General features: G+C 40.2%; 1 protein-coding gene across 1 annotated transcript in view; it reads left to right on the top strand.

Annotated features, from left to right (window-relative positions):
- The window catches only part of LOC125746981 (cadherin-4-like), a 237,362-nt gene that overhangs the window by 199,380 nt on the left and 18,607 nt on the right, over positions 1-19,375 (top strand). Inside the window, exons 7-11 of the mRNA XM_049021600.1 lie at positions 1,134-1,278; positions 5,555-5,727; positions 11,132-11,269; positions 16,924-17,109; positions 18,833-19,086. Coding sequence (XP_048877557.1) covers positions 1,134-1,278; positions 5,555-5,727; positions 11,132-11,269; positions 16,924-17,109; positions 18,833-19,086 — 896 coding nt within the window. The remainder of the gene's footprint in view (positions 1-1,133; positions 1,279-5,554; positions 5,728-11,131; positions 11,270-16,923; positions 17,110-18,832; positions 19,087-19,375) is intronic.

Raw genomic sequence — 19,375 nt, 5'->3', positions numbered from 1 at the left:
AATGTTTGCTACTGTAACTACCAAAGGTATTTCTCTCAAGTAGGCCTACTGTGTTAATATAACAAAAATGTAATAAAAAAAATAACTTTCAACTATAAGAGTTACTTAAAACAAGAAATCGATACATAACAAATGAGGATTAAGTAGGTAAAAATATTACCTGGCATATTTGCTGCTAGACCTAGATGTGAATCTACGTATCATTAATTACACTTAAGTATTAAAATTAAGATGCTTTTCTTTCATTTATCTTTTGTCATCATGTTATTTGTAATTACCAAGATAATTATCTAATTACCGTTTCAGACATAACTCATTCCTTATTAATATAGCCTATCAAGTGCAAAATCTACTCAAAATAATTATTGTAGCTGCCCTAGAAAACTCTTTGATATTTTAAATTAATATTACGCTCAAAAGTATGCCATTGTGGCTTGGGGGGTATCACTGCTGCTTCAGGGATGGGGATTTCAGTGCCACCTCTGCTCAGTGTGTGTGGATGTTTAGTGCAATCCAATGTTTGTGGATTTATAATAATATCCAATGTTTGTGGATTTATAATGATATCCAGTGTGTGTGGATTTATAATGATAAGTGTGTGTGTGTATTTGTAATGCTATCCCCATACAGTATCTCAAGGGTTTCCACCAGATTCTCTTTATTTCCTTCAGCATTCTAAAAATATGTAGATAGGCTAACTGGCATCACTAAATTACATGTATATACTTTGTGTCCAGTGTTCTCCGCCCTGGTGCCCTGTTCAGGATAAGTGCCTGAAAGATAAATGGATGATACTGCAGACGACCACTCCCCAAGCTGTGAACAATGAAGTTACTGGAATAAATAAAAGTATAGTGCGGTTTCTTGTGTGTGGATCTGCTCAATTTTATTTTTCCCTGCTGCTGCCACTTCAGGCTCACTCACTGGGGACTTCAGGCCTCAGACTCTGTGAAGGGTTTTGTTAAAATTCTCTTAATTTAAATTAAAGCACTATATAAATTGAATTAAACTGAAGTGAGTCTTGGACGTCCCAACAAGTCATATTTCTGGCACCTAGGGGGATGCTGTATGTAATTTCAGTTCATGGTAATGCTGCTGTCTGAGTCTAACTCTCTATCTTTACACTTTTGCAGTTAAGAGCACATGCAGTGGATATGAATGGCAACAAGGTGGAAAACCCTATTGACCTCTACATCTATGTCATTGACATGAACGACAACCGGCCTGAATTCCGTAACCAAGTCTACAATGGCTCTGTAGCTGAGGGTGCTAAGCCAGGTAGGCAAGATCAATGATGGATATTGTGATGATGAAGTGCACTGTTCAGTGCTAAAGTAATATGCTCGTCTTTATTTATTAAAGTTAAATGCCAATTTAGTTGTACAAGACAGGCATAGTTTTTTCCTAAAGTGACAGCATCATAGTGATAAAAATAATGTCTTAAATGTTTTCTGGTTAGGGAAATTGTCTTATTGTGAAAAAGAAAAAGAGTACCTCTAGGGAGCATGATCATACGATATAAAATTATAAGGGGCACTGATATGAGTGAGGCCCACTTTAGTGTTATTTACTTATCCAGTAGCACATGAAAACTTGATGGGAAACAGGTAACATGAGAGCAAATCAATTCTTTACACAAAGGACGGACAGGTCTCTATATTTCTGTTATCTGTTGTTGCGGGAGAGGCACAGTCATTAAATGATTTTATGTAAGTACTACATGACCTGTTACAGATCAGATTCAGATTTTTGAAGTACCTTTTGTAGTTCCTCCTGGCCAAGACGTGCCATAAAGACACTTGCTCCATCCACAGTCGGATGTTTTCTCATGACTCGCATTGATGACAGAGAGCTAGTCTGTTTCACGTACCACCATCACTCTGCATTCCTCACATGCTGCATTCCTCATAGAGAGTCTCTGTTGGTCCATAGGAAACCCTATTTTTCCCAACAGAGCTGCCGGATTTCAAAAAGAATGCTGGCAAAGAGGATGAGGTCTATCAAAAATGCCTGGCAAAGGTTCATGGCAGCACAGCGAGTGGCTCCTGTTATTGTACTTGCATTGCAGGATCATTTATTCTCATTAGACCTGATGAAGCACAGGAGAACCGTCCATGAGGATTAGAAGGCACTTGGCAGATACAGTGTGTGTGTGTGTGTTTATGTGTAAGTGTGTGTGTATATATATGAGAAATTGTCAGATAGGTTTATGGTCATCCATGGCATTAGAAGGTAGCTTCTACCCTCTACCTGGCTGGTCTCTTGTCCTTCCCAGTGTCTGTTGCTTCATATTGTTCTTGTGTACTAACGTCTTAGAATCTTTGAGCCATGTGCCAGCAGAACCAAGTTTAAACTAGGATTTAAAAATGCAGATTTTCTTTAAATATGGATGCTCTCTTAAATTTTTCCAGAGCTGTAGAACTTAGATTTTGAAAGATGATTTTGAAAAAATTAATGTTCACTCTGTTATATTTCTGTTTTATAACTGCATTGTATCAGAGTCACTCTCAGGTGCTATATAATTCCTGAGTACAACACCATGGCAACAGAAACTTAATCTTGCATATACATGTTTATTTATAAAATATGTCACACCAAATTTAATTGATTTCATTATATCATCTAAATGGTGTATTCAACTGTAAAATGGTCACATGCATGTGAATGAGCTTAGCTTTAAAGGTGGATTGCAAATATATCTTCTAGTATCATGTGATTTCTGCACAGCAATATAGTCTGTTCCTTGTTCAGCTTTCTGATGCCATCAGTACTTCTGATTTAACCACATCATTTTGCCACCATTTATAGCCAATCTGCTCTCTGGGTCTTTGAGTTATGTTTGTGTTATAAAGCTGAATCTGACCCTCAACACAAGCACTCTTTGAATTCTGCAATAAGTAACAATATACCCCAAAAGACCCCCTTCAATCACCTTCTAAAACAAAGGTCTTATTTGTTAGTGTTAATTTTCTACTTGTGTTTCCCTTTTAATTGTTTGCTGCGTTACCTCAGACAACTTTGTAGCACAAAAATACACACTTTTAAATGCTGAGTAGCTGCTAGAAAAAGTATGTGTCCATTTTCCTTCTCTTTTTCAAGGCACGTTGCTGCCTCTTCCTATTTTCCTGTATCTGTTCTTTCATCTATTGAAGTAACTGAAAAGGCCAAAGACTTCAATAACCATATAAGGTTCTCTGCCCTGTATTCTGATTGGCACATTTCCACGTGACAAAACGTTCACTTTCCGTCAATTACTTTGGCAAGACCCAAGATAAGCATGGTCTACAGGTAACAATTACAAGTGTAATTTACCAGTGTGATTGAACATAAGAACATAAGAAATTTACAAACGAGAGGAGGCCATTTGGCCCATCAGGCTCGTTTGGGGAGAACTTAACTAATAGCTCAGAGCTGTTAAAATCTTATCTAGCTCTGATTTAAAGGAACCCAGGGTTTTAGCTTGCACTACACTAACAGGAAAACTATTCCATACTCTGACTACACACTGTGTAAAGAAGTGCTTCTTCAAATTCATTTTAAAATGTTCTCCCGCTAATTTCCACTTATGGCCATGAGTTCTAGTATTTAAACTAAATATGAAGTAACCATTTGGCTGAACAGCATCCAGACCTGTTAGAATGGTTAGAAGGAATTATATAATCGTAGCATCACCTCCCTTGACTTAAACTCCACACACCTACTGTAGAGATGTAACCCAACATCCTATTGGCCTTTTTTATTGCTTCCCCACACTGGCGATAGTGCATCATGGAAGCATCAACACTGAGGTCTTTCTCATAATCAGCTGCCTTTATTTCAGTTGAACCCATAAAATATCTGTACGAGGTAGAGCATATTATTACGTTGCTGTCCCATGACTGACGCAGTTCTGTTGAAGCTCCCTTCAACGATCGGGTACCAAAGGCTCGGTGATGCGCCTTCGTGTGGCCATCATCCCTGAGAAGAACCACATGGTCTTTTATAAAATAAAACCAGCCTCTGTAATGCATACTGCAAAGAAGCATTATGGCCCGAAGTTTTCAGAGGCAAGATGACTGATGTTTGACTGTCTGATTTTCTGTGATTTTCAGTGATGGCTTGTAGAAGATCTCGTAGAACGGGTAATGGGGAAATCGAAGGGTTAATTTAGTTGAAAGGCTATAAAAAAAGAAAATGAGAAAGGAGGATTTGTATAATGGATGAAAAAGACTACCTAATCTAGCCTGAGAAATGTCTTCTGTTTTGCAAAATGTATTGTCGCGTATGTAACCCCGTCTGTGTTTGCCAAATGGATGGAACATGTTACCAAACCTTTTTCATGTCCCAGAAAGAGCTCCGTCTTTACTGGATATTGCTTTTTCATTTTCTTTGGGGCTTTTGATAGCAAATTCTTAGCCATATGAGCATGAAAGATACCAGTGACAGAAGCTGCAGATTAGGTGTTTAAAAGTGAAACTGGATGGATAGGTATATTGCTTGGAAATTAAAAAATAAGGTCTCAGGGCTATGTAATTTTTCAGCTCCTGCTTTTTATGGTCTCCTTTTGCTGAGTGCCGTTGCGGACTGGCTACGGTGTGGAGCCACAGCTCACATCACCACCACATCACTGTTTCTCATACGGTACTCCCATAATCCTCTCTTTCCCTCAGTCTCCCCTCATTCTCCCTTCTGCTGTCTCTTTCTCATTGATTCTCTCCCTCTGCTTTTCTTTCTCCATGTCTCTGTCAGTGCAGCCCATTTAAATTTAATTCCATAAGACTTGCATGAACAGAATTTCAGCCTTTACTGAAGTCATTTTCAGATGTACAAACAATAAATGAAAAATTTAGTGCAGGTAAGAGATAATGCCAAGTGATACTAAATTTGCTTAAATTGTGAAGTACGTTGAGATTTTTGGTAAAGTGCTATACAAACTGAATGTTTCAAAAAATGATAAAAATACACTGATTTCAATAATACAGGGGTAACCATTAAACAGTGCTAGTAATATTGCCTGAGCAGGAATGTCCCTCAAGCTGTAATAATACTGTCACATACTGGACTGTTATTTTGGCACCGTCCCCTTTCCAGGGAATTGCCATCTGCTATCATTGGGAAATCATACTGCGAGAATATTTTGCAGTGAGAAATTTTTAGTGACCTGTTCTGCACTCGGAAATGCACTCAGCACCTGTCTTCATCCCGCTGGCTTGCTTGTTGACTAGCATTCACCATGCTGGAGGTGCTGCAGGGAGGTTTGCAGCTGTCTGCCTCCCAGTCGTTCCACCTCCCCAACGGCGTGCTGTGCTTAGCGCAGTTTTCAATCGTGAACAGGGATAGCGATTATCCAATAAATTACACCAGCTATTGTTGTACCAGGGATTTGGGACTGTATTTGGAAACAGGTGTTATTGTAATGGTCTATTAACAGAAAGCATGTTAGCGTGTATGTATTTCTATATGATTGTCTAAAGTGTGCACATTGAGCCAGTGCATATGTTTATGTATATTTTGGTCTGTATGATGATGGCTGCCTCTTTGTACTTCCCTGACTCCCCTCCCCCCCTAACCGTAGGCTCATATGTCATGAAGGTGACGGCCAATGATGCAGATGATGACACCACAGCCAATGGGATGGTGCGCTACCGCATCCTGTCTCAGTCACCTCACAGCCCCATCCCCAACATGTTCACCATCAACAGTGAGACGGGTGATGTTGTCACCATGGCAGCAGGCCTGGACCGAGAGGTGGGTCATTAGGCCTCAGAAAGAGCCCCTTAAACTGTTTTAGAGGGTTAGTAAGATCCTGGCGCAGTAAATGCCAGGGTCTTTAGAAACTTCTCAGCTACTGTATATGGATTGTGACCTTTTTTCCTGTGTGTTTTAAAGATTCCAACTAGTTGAACTTGGTAGGTTTTACTGTGCTTTCATAAAAAAAAAAAAAAAAAACACACACAGACACACACAGACATATATTTGTATGCGCTACATATGTTTATGTGTATGCATGTTTTTTTCTGTCTGGGGACCCTGAATTGGACAAACAGTTAAAGGAAATGGATGGATGGAAAAAATATATAATGAAATTATATATATATATATATATATATATATATATATATATATATATATTAAAAAAACATTCACCACTAAATGTTCTTCAGCCCTGAAAACAGCCAACTAACCATATTATACTATAACAAGTTAATTAATTCAACAAGGGTCAGCTGGATTTCATTACCTCAGGGCACTTGTAAGCTGGTGATCAATCATCATGGTAACACACGAGATCACCTAAAGCAAGTCCTGGGCCATTGTTCGAGTTCACAGTCTGTGACTATGTGTCCACCATGTGTGTGTGTGTGTGTGTGTGTGTGTGTGTGTCTGTCTTTGTGGCTATGTCTGTGTCTCTAAGTGCACAGTTAGCTGGGATTGTGATGAGAGAACTCCAGGGAAAGACTCAGGATGTCTTTGAGCAGGTTTGTGATTGGCAGTCTAATTGCTGCAGATGGTGAGTGACTGATAAACAATAAACTGGACACTTTGCCAAAAGTGCCTGTATACAGAGGGTCACTGGAGCCGTGCAGGCAGTTACACACAAAAACACAGGCCACACAAACATATACAGTTATGAACTCATCATTGAGTTCAGGCTTGTTACAAGAATGGTATAAAACTGGATAAAGTATCCAATTTAAGTGGTGCACGGCACTGGTTTGGCTTATGCATAACAGTAAACAGACAGCAGTTTCCATGTAAAATGCACTTGAATGGAGCAGCTTTACCGGCCCTGTAAAGTGCCCACATCACCTCCTCCATTATCACACATCGGCTTCGTTGCTGCTCTTCAGCCCATGGTTAATATTCCACTACTTTTGTTATTCTCTTCAGTTTTAAAGTGACATCTGTTACCACTCACCCCCTAAATGTAACCGTCAGTATTAGCATTGTAAAGAGCTTCCTTTTCTTTCCATGATCCATTTTAGAAATATTAGTGCTGTCCTTCAAAATGCTTTTTGGAAATAATATTTAGACATATTAACAGATTTATTCATTCGCTTCTGTGTGCTGCCTTTGTAGCCTTGGCTGCATTTACACTTGGCGGATTGAATCCCATGTTTGCAATCACTGACAAATTGGCCCACTGGGTAGTTGGTTAAGAGATAAAGACTGCATGTCACTCCTGTGCACAAGCTGATTTGGAAAAGATGTGGGACTGTCACTAACACAGAACAGCAGTAGGGCCCAGGTGTAGTTTATGGTATGTGGCCCCATTATCTGCCACTCAGCATCCCATTCTACATGAGGACCTTAGTAGACCAGCCTCCCTTGGTTTAATGTTGATTTAGATGTATCGAAATCTCACTTGGAGACCTGCCTTATTTTTGTGCATAAATTCCATGGGTAATTCTGAATGTTTGCATGGAAGTTTGGCTCACTGACGTACTTGCATGTAACATTAGGAAATTTCTCAAACTAAAGATCTGTTCAAAGCATGCATCCATTTTATATATCACTTTTAGGAAAATAAGAACATAAGAAATGTACAAATGCCAGGAGGCCATTCGGTCCATGAAGCTCATTTGGGGAGAACTTAGCTAATAGCTCAGAGTTGTTAAAATCTTATCTAGCTCTGATTTAAAGGAACCCAGGGTTTTAGCTTGCGCTACACTAGCAGGAAGACTATTCCATACTCTAACTACATGCTGTGTAAAGAAGTACTTCCTCAAATTCGTTTTAAAATGTTCTCCCGCTAATTTCCACTTATGGCCATGAGTTCTAGTATTTAAACTAATATTGAAATAGCCATTTGGCTGAACAGCATCCAGACCTGTCAGAATCTTATATACCTGGATCATGTCCCCCCTTAGTCTCCTTTGCTCGAGGCTAAACAGATTCAGCTCAGCTAACCTCTCCTCATAAGACATTCCTCTAAGACCAGGAATCATTCTCGTAGCCCTACATTGCACCTTTTCCAAGGCAGCAATGTCCTTCTTAAGGTAAGGTGACCAAACCTGCACACAATATTCTAAGTGGGGTCTTACCAAGGAATTATATAATCGTAACATCACCTCCCTTGACTTAAATTCCACACACCTAGAGATGTAAGCCAACATCCTATTGGCCTTTTTTATTGCATCCCCACACTGGTGAGAGTGGGACATAGAAGCATCAACATACACACCGAGGTCTTTCTCATAATCAGCCACCTTTATTTCAGTTGAACCCCTGAAATATCTGTACTTTATATTTCTGCTCCCTGCATGGATTACCTTACATTTATCTATGTTAAATTTCATCTGCAAGGTATCAGCCCAGTCGCTAATTAAATCAACATCCCATTGTAGTCTCTGTGCTGCTAAATCAATATCTGCTACACCACCCAAATTGGTGTCGTCTGTAAATTCAACCAGTTTACTGTATGTATTGGTGTCAATATCAATAATGTAAATTAGGAACAATAGTGGTCCTAAAACTGAACTCTGCAGTACCCCACTATGAACGCAGGCCCTGTGACATTGTGCCTCTAATAACTTTTGCAGTTTGCTACGAGCCCCAGTCTAGGGTTGGGGTGTAACAAAGTGAAAGGGGAAGTGGAATAAGGGAAACACAGAGTGTGGGGGACAAGGGAACACACATGGTATTTTTATATATTTTTCTGTTTTTTATTTACACGCCACAGAACAAATAATCCCGGTGAAAAAGGACTCAGGAGTGATTATACCAAAAATAATAAAGAAAGGAAACCCATCTACCGAACGCAACCCAAATGTAACTTAACTACGCGCAAAGAAACCAAAGAACAAAACAACAAATACTACTCCTCGCTTCCTATCCAAAACAACAGCATACAACAAAACTCACAAACACAAATGGCAATCACACCCTATGCACCTAACAAACACGCATCAAAGCGTCAAAGTCTGAGGGGCGCGCAAAGATGTAAACAAAGAGAGATCGAAACCGAAATGTAAAAGTACAGAAGGGCAAAGTGAAGAATTAGAAACCCAATAACCAAAAACACAGAAAAGCAAACCAACAATAGCAAAGAAAATGAGTAGAGCTCCTGAGAAGACTTACTGTTGGGCTTTTCACTTCGGGGGGACGGAAGTGATGGATGGTGCATAAGGCGAGTCGTGGGCCAGGTCTGGACAGGGAGGTGGATTTCATTGTAGTAATGGGGAGTGGTCTGTATTTGATTTGAATAAAGGGCTCTTATTTGATGTTTGACATGTGGCACCTAATGATTAGCTGGCCCATTAAAGCCGCACTCACTGTTTAAGAGCATCCAGTATAACAGGAGAGTTTGCCGATTACATGCTGTTTAATTGACACCGTCTTCCTGTGGAGTATTAAACTCACTGAAAAAGATCTTCTTTATCATCCTGATATGTTGCTAAGAGGGCCAGTAGAGGAGATCTAAGCCAGTGTTTCCCAACCTGGTCCTTGGGGACCCGTAGACAGTTCATGTTTTTTGCAAAAGTCTGGACTGTCTGACAGGGAGCCGGATGGGAAAAAATGTGGACTGTCTGGGGGACCCCGTGGTCTGGGTTGGGAAACAGTGATCTAAGTCTGTGAGGTTGTGGACTGCAGGATTCTCAACATCAGAACGACAGTGCTACATTAGACTGAAATGCATTTAGCAGATACTTTTATCAAAGTAGCATACAATGCGGAGCAGGGTTTTCCAATTATGGAGCAATTGTGGTTAATGGCCTTGATCAAGGACCCAACATTGAGATCACCCTGTAGACTAAAGGATTCAAACTAACTATTTTCCATTCCCAGAGTTGTAACCCCACAGTCATGCGCAAGGGGCACTGCAAACCCTGGTCTTTCAGAACCACTGACAGCATTGAGGTGATCAGCTATATTGTGTAAAAGCTGGCAGTGCAATGGTCTCTCTCTTTTTTAATAAATTACACTCCTGGAAATCCAAGGAACTTAACAGTTTTAATTTAATACAGTATTCACATACCTAATTTGACTAATCAACTAATCATCAAGTTCTTGATTAGCTGAATCAGACCTGTTAGCAACAGAATGTAAGAAAAATATGCACATTTCTGGGTCCCCAGAAGAGAGAATGAAACAGACAGCTGTGGGATATTCATTAAGGGCTCTTCCAGATATAATCCTTCAGCCTGATTTGAAGCAGCAGCCAAACTCTCTTGGCTCTCTGACATTTGGAACAGTGCCCCAGCTGTCTGGACTCCTCCAGAAGAATTGCTCCCACTTTCCAAAGGCCCCTGCAATTAATGCATATGGAACTGGGGCGGGAAGGCTCACACGACCCTCATGGACCCTCCGCTTTGCACCATTCGGAACTAGAACTTCTGCCGGTTTCACATAAATCATGCATTGTTACCAATGAGGAACCCACACATAATATCAATCATTTTTTCACATTTTTGTTTTGAATTTGCATTTATTCAGCGCACACTTTTGGTGACTTAGAAGCAAGACAGATAATGCATTACAAGCTTTCAAGAACTCAACTTAAATAGAAGTGCAGCGAGGCAGAGCTTTCAATGACTGACCTATAACAAGTGAAAATTTCACTGCCACAACAGCTGTACACATAACAGAACATTAGAGGAACTTAACAATAGAGGAATGCAAAGCACCATGAGGACTAGCTTCTTCTCACACAAATGCAAAATACAAGAGCATCCAGTGTTGCCAAAAATGTGTAACCAAGGGATAGGCAATGAAGATGGAGCAGGTCAGATCAGACGAGCTAGTTGAAGTCTTCCCAAAAAAGATCTTTGGCATTTCTTGAAGGTTAAGAGTGACTCTGCTGACAGATCAGTTTGAGAAAGTCTCAGGCACTGGGGGACACAAAGTGCAGCATTGGGAGCCTGAGAATTTGTGTTTCTTCTTTAAAAAAAGTGCCTGTGATGCTGTTAGTGATGGATATTCAAATGCAGTGGAGGCTACCGTTAGGCAGGAATGAACACAGCTCTTACTCATAACCTACTCCTATACATATCACTTGTTTCATCGTATGCTTTTATTTTCTTGGCAGATGCTTTCATCCAAAGCAACTGGAGCAGCTTATACTCTTTATGACTGGATACCTGTATAATTAGGGAATTAAAGAAATGTTCTTGTTAAAACTGCAGCTGGGTCTCTGTGATCTCCTTTGCAGAAGGTGTCCCAGTACACCATCATCATCCAGGCCACTGACATGGAGGGAAACCTCAATTTCGGGCTCTCCAACACTGCCACTGCTCTCATCACCGTGACTGACATCAACGACAACCCCCCAGAGTTCATTAGCCGGACGGTGAGTGGAGCAGAAACACCAGCACATTCTGTAGCAAATAGCACTGGGTTTAAGGAGGTTTATAAATGACGTATGGGTTTAAATCCCAGAGGTCGTGGGGTTGGCATGCTATTGTATTTTTAACCAAAGCACTAGACCTCATTGCCTTCAGTTATGAAAGTATGTCCAGCTGTATAATTAGGCCATGTAGGAGTTCAGAGGTTATCTAAAACACCTATCCAGGCACTGTCTTCTTCCATTAGATGTATAAAATAAATTGTAAAGAATGGGGTTGAGTGATTGACTTACCAGAAGTCTTCTAAGCATCTTAAATACAACCACTTTTTCAATCCCTGCAAAATATTTCATTTGATGATATTCCCTTGATAAAAAAATAGAACGTACTGAAGTGGATTGCAAACTGTGAAGCTAAACAAAGGCAAATACTGATCTAAACATTGTTGTAACACTGTCCATTGTGGGCAAACGTAGAAGACATAATTTAATTCTGCTGTTGAACTAAAGGTCATTTACAGATGAATAAAATGCATAGTGCACAGTTCGCTTTTTATGAAGAATCTGCAAATAGCTTTGGGCTTGGAGAAATGTGAAATGCCTCACTTGATTCACAAAAGCATAGCTGATATTAAATTCAGATGAACTGCTTGTGCTCTGCAGCCTTTTAGGGGTGGCACTGAGCTTCAGAATGAGAGAGATCTGGCCTGGAAGCACAGAAATGGCCTGGAAGTTCTGGCTATCCCTGCCAAATGCAAGTCGGCAGTCTTTAAATAGTCTATCATCCTGCCACCAGCGGAGCAGAGGAGGGGTCTGCGCAGCCCTGAGTGACACTCCATCATCTTGTCTTTTTAAGAGGCAAAGTGAAAAGCATCGTGTCCTGCTCCTTTTTTTATTTTTCTTTGCTTATGACTATTCAGCATGACAGCTGGGTCCGTGTTATGACAGTGATGATTGGGCTGTGCCAGTGGACCATGTGTACAATGTCGACATCTGCCAGTCATGCACAATAAAGGCTGACTGCACCTCATGAGAGTTAAAGTAGTAATAATTATCAGTCCTTCACCAGAGCATTACCTCTAGAGGTACACGTTTCTTTGTTCAGTTGTTCTTCTTTAATTATGATTATATCATTAAGCGTGACATGTGGATGCTGGGAAGATGCTGTCGCTCTCAAACCTACCAATTATCTCACTTTTGAGAGAAACAAATTCTCCTCAGAGCCCCACACCCCCAAAATCTACATGTATAGTTGGAGCCATTAGCATGTAACCCAGTTAAAAGCTAAAAGCCCTCTCTGCTCCTGCAGAGTAGCAAGTGGATAATTCCTGGAGGGAATGGATGACGAGAAAGCTGAGGCCTGTACGCTGATAGGGAACTTTCCAGTCAAGAGAGGGAGAAGCAGAGGAAGGAATTAAAGTGATGGAAATGCAAGAAATACACAGAGATACAATGTGCCCAAAGATCACTGAATGCTAAACAAGAATTTCTGCCCTTGACTATCGGACATGGAGAAGAATGTTGTGACGTCAGGGAGAAAAGGCAAATAAGCAAATGTATATGTATTCAGTACAGTGCAAAGAAAATGTTTAAAGCTATTTATCTGGGTAGTATGAGTATTTTTGCAAATTAAAAGTAACACAATAAAAACTATCCATCCCATTTATTTGTTAAATTTCGCCACCAATTCACAACTGGTTACTGCAAACACTGGAGTGACTTTATGAGAGATTTTGAATGGCTAGACTGACACACATTGACAGACATGAAATCATAGATTTATACCGACATGAAGATCATTTAAACATCATTTCCTTTGACTTCCTTGCACAGTACTGCATACATACAATGCAAAATGAGGCTTTTTTTGTTGCCTAATGGAGTTGGAGCCATGGAACATGAAGCTTGAATGCGTGAAAGAATATTTTTTTACATACTGCATGAGATCCCATGCAAATTTAATTGTGGAGGCTATAGTTTTAATCCTTTTTACTATATTTTGAACAGAAATACACACAGTCATGGATATAGACTAGGAGGATCATACATAAAAGCATTTATTGGCTTTTCGTAAAGCATACTAAAGGCTTCATGAATACTATTATTCTTCATGAACAAGGTCTGTGACAGAACATCTCAAGCTGTTCCGGCCATCCATCATACCTAGTCTTCTGCCCCCTGAGACCAAGAGTCCAAGCGCTCCAGGAATCAGATGCTATTTTATAATAACCAAATGAACAATTACCTACCCGAGACTAACTTCCTCCTGAACTATGTTTAGCTAAAATAAAGTGAATTTGCTATAGGGAGGCTGTCCGCACCATGAATTTTTTTTTCTGCATTCCAGTTCGGCCTAGTACGACTTCTGGCTTCTACTCCAGCCGTGCAGTAGTGTAGCGTGCATACTCCCAGCATCCTAGTGCCAGGTCTAGTGCACTAGCGGGGAGCAGGGAAGCAGATCCAGTAGACGAGAATTCAAAAATGGGGTTTTATTTACAGATCAGGGAGCAGCACAGGACAAACGTTAATGACAGATCTGGGGCTATGGACTCAGACGTGGACTTAAATACACAGTGTAAATGAAACTGACAGAAAACAGCTGGTCACAATCGGGGTAGCACACGTGGTTAATGGGGGGGTGCGGCACACACGAGGATTGTACAAGCAGGTCATGACAGAATCCCCCCACAAAGGCGTGCACTCCGGACGCGCCTCTTTGGTGGCGATGGACGAGACGAGACCAGGGACACGGAACCTGGAAAACAAGACCAAGAATAAGGGACCGTGAACAAGACGGACATACAAAACAGGCACAAGGGCAACAACCAGGATAGAACCTGACACAGAACGGGAAAGGCAGACAGACAAGTCAGGATTCCCTCAGGCTGCCATGCAGTTTAGCTTCAGTCTAAGCCCTGTGACTGTGGCTCCATGAGATCAGGCTTACTTACAATATGAGGTGAGCAGATAAAAAAGATACCAAGAATGTGTGAATCATTTTATTCCTGAAATGCAAAGTGTAAACATGGCAAACTGCACATTCTCTGCAAATTAACACACGTGTTATCCCAAGTGAGACAAAAAAAAAACTACAAAAAAATCTGTTCTGTTCAAACGGACAAAAGTATGTTTAAATAGAATATGATCTTTGTAGTTTTTATTTGTTTTTTTATTTTTTTTAAATACCCTTTTCAAGTTCTGCTTGTTGGAGTGTGAAACGCTGCAAAAAAGAATCCTACTGCTAATTAGTTTTCATCAAAGGATTTTCCTGGTGATAATATTTTGGTACCACACTGCTCTCTCACAAATTGTTCAAAAACATCTAAGTAATGTTGTTGTAGAATTTAAGTGACAGCCAGTAATGAGCGCAGTCACCTGTAGGTGAAGTCATCTCCTATCAGGGCTGATGGAATCCCTCCTAGGTGCTGTTTTGTCCTGACAATGATCTACATGTCTCTGTATCAGCCAGGTAACTGGACATCCAACACTATGTGATGCTGAAATTTACTGCCTGTTATTCTTTAATTGGTTGTTTGGCAATATTAAAAGTATATTGACCTTTTCGTAGTGTATAAAACAGCACAGTAAAAACTCTAATATCCTTTATTCAATAACTGGAACAATTCTAAAATATTGGTATTATCAGGTTAAAAATAACATTCAAAATAACGAGTATTACTATTCTATTACAAATTTGCACTAAAGTAACTAAAAATGACAAATAAAAGCATTGCACAACCCAAATATGTGTTACTGCAGATGCCTGAAGCTTGGTCCTCTATTGTTCACCTCACAGTCTAAGAACTAAAATACGTCACAATTCAATGTTTTTTAAGAGTAACATTCAACAGTCTCAACCATGTGCTGGTGCCTTGGTTACTGTAATACTTTACAGTTAATAATTTGAAGTGAATCATTTTTCACTATGAAAGTGAAAAATCCACTCCAGTTGCTGAAGGAATCCAAGGCTGTTCAGGAGCTCTCCTCAGTCCAATTTTTCTGTCTTCAGTTGTGCACCTGCCCAGCAGGAAAGAGATTAATGGGCAACACTCTGCACACACAGTGCCCTTATCTCAGGCTCGTCACTTCAGAATAGACATTCCACCTTTATTGGACCATTCTATGTCAGCCACCACTGGCTATTGAAAAAGCAATGAGATGTGTGTTAGTCACCTCCGGGGTCGTCGCTGGTCACTCTCTTTATCTCTTCCTCTTTATCCCTCCAATGTCATGGCAGCCCTTGTCAATAAAATATGCCATGAAAATCCATCCATTTATTTTCAGTATTAGAGATCTGTGGTAAGCAATTTCCTACATATGTTTTCCAGCCCTAATCCTTAAGACTGCTGACTTCCAGGAACTTCTAGGGAGTAGTTAGATTGATCTGAACCATACATATGATGCCAGGATTACTAGAGTAAAATGGAACAGTTGTGCTTACGCATGAAGTATCTAACTGAATAACCATAAATTCCCTTTTAAAGTACTTGCTATGGAAGTATGGTACATAATGCAACCATTTGTCCATATTTACATGAAATCCAAATTCCAACTCCCAACTACAAGAAAGAATTTATTAATAAATATGTCATTGACTTTGTTCGAAGGTGTTTTTCCATGTGTCTTTATAGCATTCCTGACATCACTGAGTAACATCGCTCTTTCTCATCCATCTTGGAAGCAGGATGGAAATTTTAAATTAAGAAATCTGCATGCAAATATAATCTTCATACTTAATTTGTTTTCTGTTTGTCACAGTCGTGTTTCTGCAGGGGGTTTAGATTCGATTTGAGCAAGACGATGAAGCTATTACTTGTAACAGCAGTTAGCAGAGACACTCATCTATGGTTTGGCCATCATGGGAAGACAGGGACTTGCTGTCACACAATGAACCGTCTGTGGTGGGACAAGCTGTCAGCTCTCTGCAGATTAGCAAACTTATTGGTGTAGCATTACATCACCACTTCAGTGAGTCACGTATGGTCAGCGTGCACGGCCACACCCTCTGTCTGTCTAATTACAACTTTCATGCCTCCACAGTATGTGGTGCTATATAGGGATAATGATTAATTGCAACAGGCACAATATGCTCACGTTTGGAATAGAAGTGGCTATAAAATATCTGTAAAAAAGTGTAACATGTGCTAGGCTCAGTATTTGAATAATTGGCGTCACAAAGCATGTGAATAACAGGCACGTGATAGTGTGAGATATATGCAGTGAATGTCGTAAATAGTGGGTTTCCTGCAATGAGTGGTAATGAGGTAATTCTCAGTCTCACAGGGAGGACAGGTGAGTGGAGTGGTACATTGGAAAGTGCATTTTGATTACATTTGGATAGATGAGGAATCAGGAACTCATGTCATGTCAACTTCATGCTGTGTAAAGTAGTTGTGTACAGCATAAAAATGAGATGTAGGTTATTCCTCTGTCAGATTTCCAGAGAAGCCAACTGGCCACTTTTAAAACCATGGCAAGAAAGGAAATAAGAAACAAAGTTCTTTGCTTCCTTGCCTGCTATAGATTTTCGGCTCTTCAGCTATTGTCCTTGCTCGTGTAGGTGAAACAAAGCATTTTATTGAGCTTTACAGGTTCATGAAAGTCCTTAACTCTCTCTTTCTCTTTCTCTCTCTCCGTCTCTCACCATCTGTTCCCACCAGTTCTCCGGGGAGGTGCTAGAGAACAAGGTGAATGTGGTGGTGGCCAACCTGACTGTCAATGACCTGGACAAGCCACACACGCCCAACTGGAACGCGGTTTACAGGATAGTCAGTGGGGACCCCTCCGGTCACTTCACCATTCAGACGCACCCAGTCACTAACGATGGGATGGTTACTGTGCTCAGGGTACATATGCTGACTGCTAAACTCCTGCCCCAACTTTTAACATGAACTTTATCTTTGTATTATTGTAAGTGTATGAATGTATAATATGTATGTGTGCATTATGTTTTTTTAAATTATGGCATTTCCTACCGGCATGCTGTGTAGGCAGTCTATCTGCCTACAGTATGTGGCCTGAGATAAGCTGAAGGCCTAGTAGTTTGACCATGGATGGATGGAGAGAGCATCCTGTATATAGACAGATGTTAAAAATTTACAAAATCATATTAAAATATATAACTTTCTTTATTCAGAGATTCCAGTTAGGTGTGGTGTAAAGGTCTAATAATGTATGTCTTCCTTTTAAACATTAGTGTGCCTTTGAGCCATGTTACAAGATTTGTGTGTGTCCGTACGATGGGGTGAGACTGAGCTGAAACCATTACCAAAAATCACGTTTTCTTTTATATACCCGTGATATTTGATCAGCTTGATGTTTAGCTGTCCATAAGTGACTTCATTTATCCACTCTTGGTTTTTGAGTCTCTTCATTACACCTAAGAGTGAAATGGATTAATGATCTGCTCTGGGGAGCGTAAATCAAGATCAACAGAAGCAAACAGCAGAAGAACACTGAAACCCACAACTGAACTTTGACATTCAATTCAGGGGATTGTAGACAAGACACAACATGAACAAACAGCAACATCCGGTGATTAACAACAGCCAGGGTTGCTTGCTTTTACCGACACCCTTTAAAACAAGAAAATCAACATTTTTTTACTGATGTCATATTTTTTACTGGCACCCTATTTTTTATTTTTATTTTCTACCTTTTTTTAGGTTCTATGAACAGTCTAATTTATTTATGGATTTACAGACAGGGTGAATTTAACATGGACTGTTACAAACAGTTGGCATCCCTGACAACAGCACAATACTCAGCATCCTCTTCTTAGCCTTTGGAGGGGAAGAGTGTTATCCTAAAATAATCATACAATATTTGAGTTTTTTCTGGCATCTGGGCCTGGGACCGAGTGAACATACATAGGAGCAGCTGGCATAAAGACATTAGGACAGCCAAGCCTTTTAACCCTTCGCCCCATCATGCAATTGAGCAATTATCTTTTCTTAAGCCTGCTGCACCCTGTCGCCCCGCAGCATGAGCAAGTGTATCTACTAAGGAACTCCAGGAATTGCTAGTTTACTTAATTTAGTTTTCCCAGATGTTTAAAAATGAATGTAAATTTGTTAATTTACAAAATTAGTAAATAAATCACATTGTACAAAAGGACCTTTGTGTTGGGTAAGTAGAAATATTTTAAAAAATAAGGAAGCAGAAGGGATGTGAAACATCAAAGTTAAAATCTATGTAAGTAGTTATATCAAAGAGATATCTCAGGGGATATCTTGTTCTGTGGGGGTGTTTGTCACGATGTCTGAGAAAACACTGCTCTGGATACCTTGCAGACTTCAGGGGTACAGTTAATCTGCCCCTGTGTGATGTTTTACAAGAGTAACAGTCAGACACAGAGACACAGCACAGATTCCACACTTTTGTAGCGTTAACCTCATGTTACTTATTTTTATGCATTTTTGTTCAGGAGAGTTCTGTGGGAATTAGGAAAGTAGAATTTTAATTGTGCACTTAAGTATAAGTAAAAGATATTTAACTAAGCAGAAGTAACCTTCACACCATTTATTGCTTGACTTTGACCTTGACGTCTCCCTTCATGACCACATGCAGCCTGTGGACTATGAGATGAACCGGGCCTTCATGCTGACAGTGGTGGTGATCAATCAGGAGCCTCTGGCTAGCGGGATCCAGTCCTCCCTGCAGTCCACGGCTGGGGTCACCATCTCAGTGGCAGACGTCAATGAGCCGCCCTTCTTTCCCGCCAACCCCAAGCTTGTGCGTTTCGAGGAGGGTGTCCCAGCAGGCACCGCGCTCACCAACTTCGCTGCCAGTGACCCCGACCGCTTCGTGCACCAGGTGGTCAGGTAAGCCCTCAAGAGCAATTTGCCAAAGATCTCCAACCTTGACCATTTTCATAAATAATAAAAGCATATTTATATAATTAGTGTACAGCTATACAGATTTTCTTCAAAAAACTCATTGTGTAAAAACATGATATTACTGTGTTATATATTAATTTATTTAAACGCTACTGTCCAAACTTTCCATGACAATATGAGCCTAAGCTCATATCTTCAGTAGGAAGCCTAGCTATTTATCCCAAGCATTCGGTTGCTAGTAATTCATATGGCAGGCTGTTGTATTCACAGTATA

This window comes from Brienomyrus brachyistius, chromosome 8, assembly GCF_023856365.1.
Source record: "Brienomyrus brachyistius isolate T26 chromosome 8, BBRACH_0.4, whole genome shotgun sequence".
NCBI classification, from domain to species: domain Eukaryota; kingdom Metazoa; phylum Chordata; class Actinopteri; order Osteoglossiformes; family Mormyridae; genus Brienomyrus; species Brienomyrus brachyistius.
Note: the sequence above shows the minus strand (reverse complement) of the source record. Positions and strands in the feature narration are given on the sequence as shown.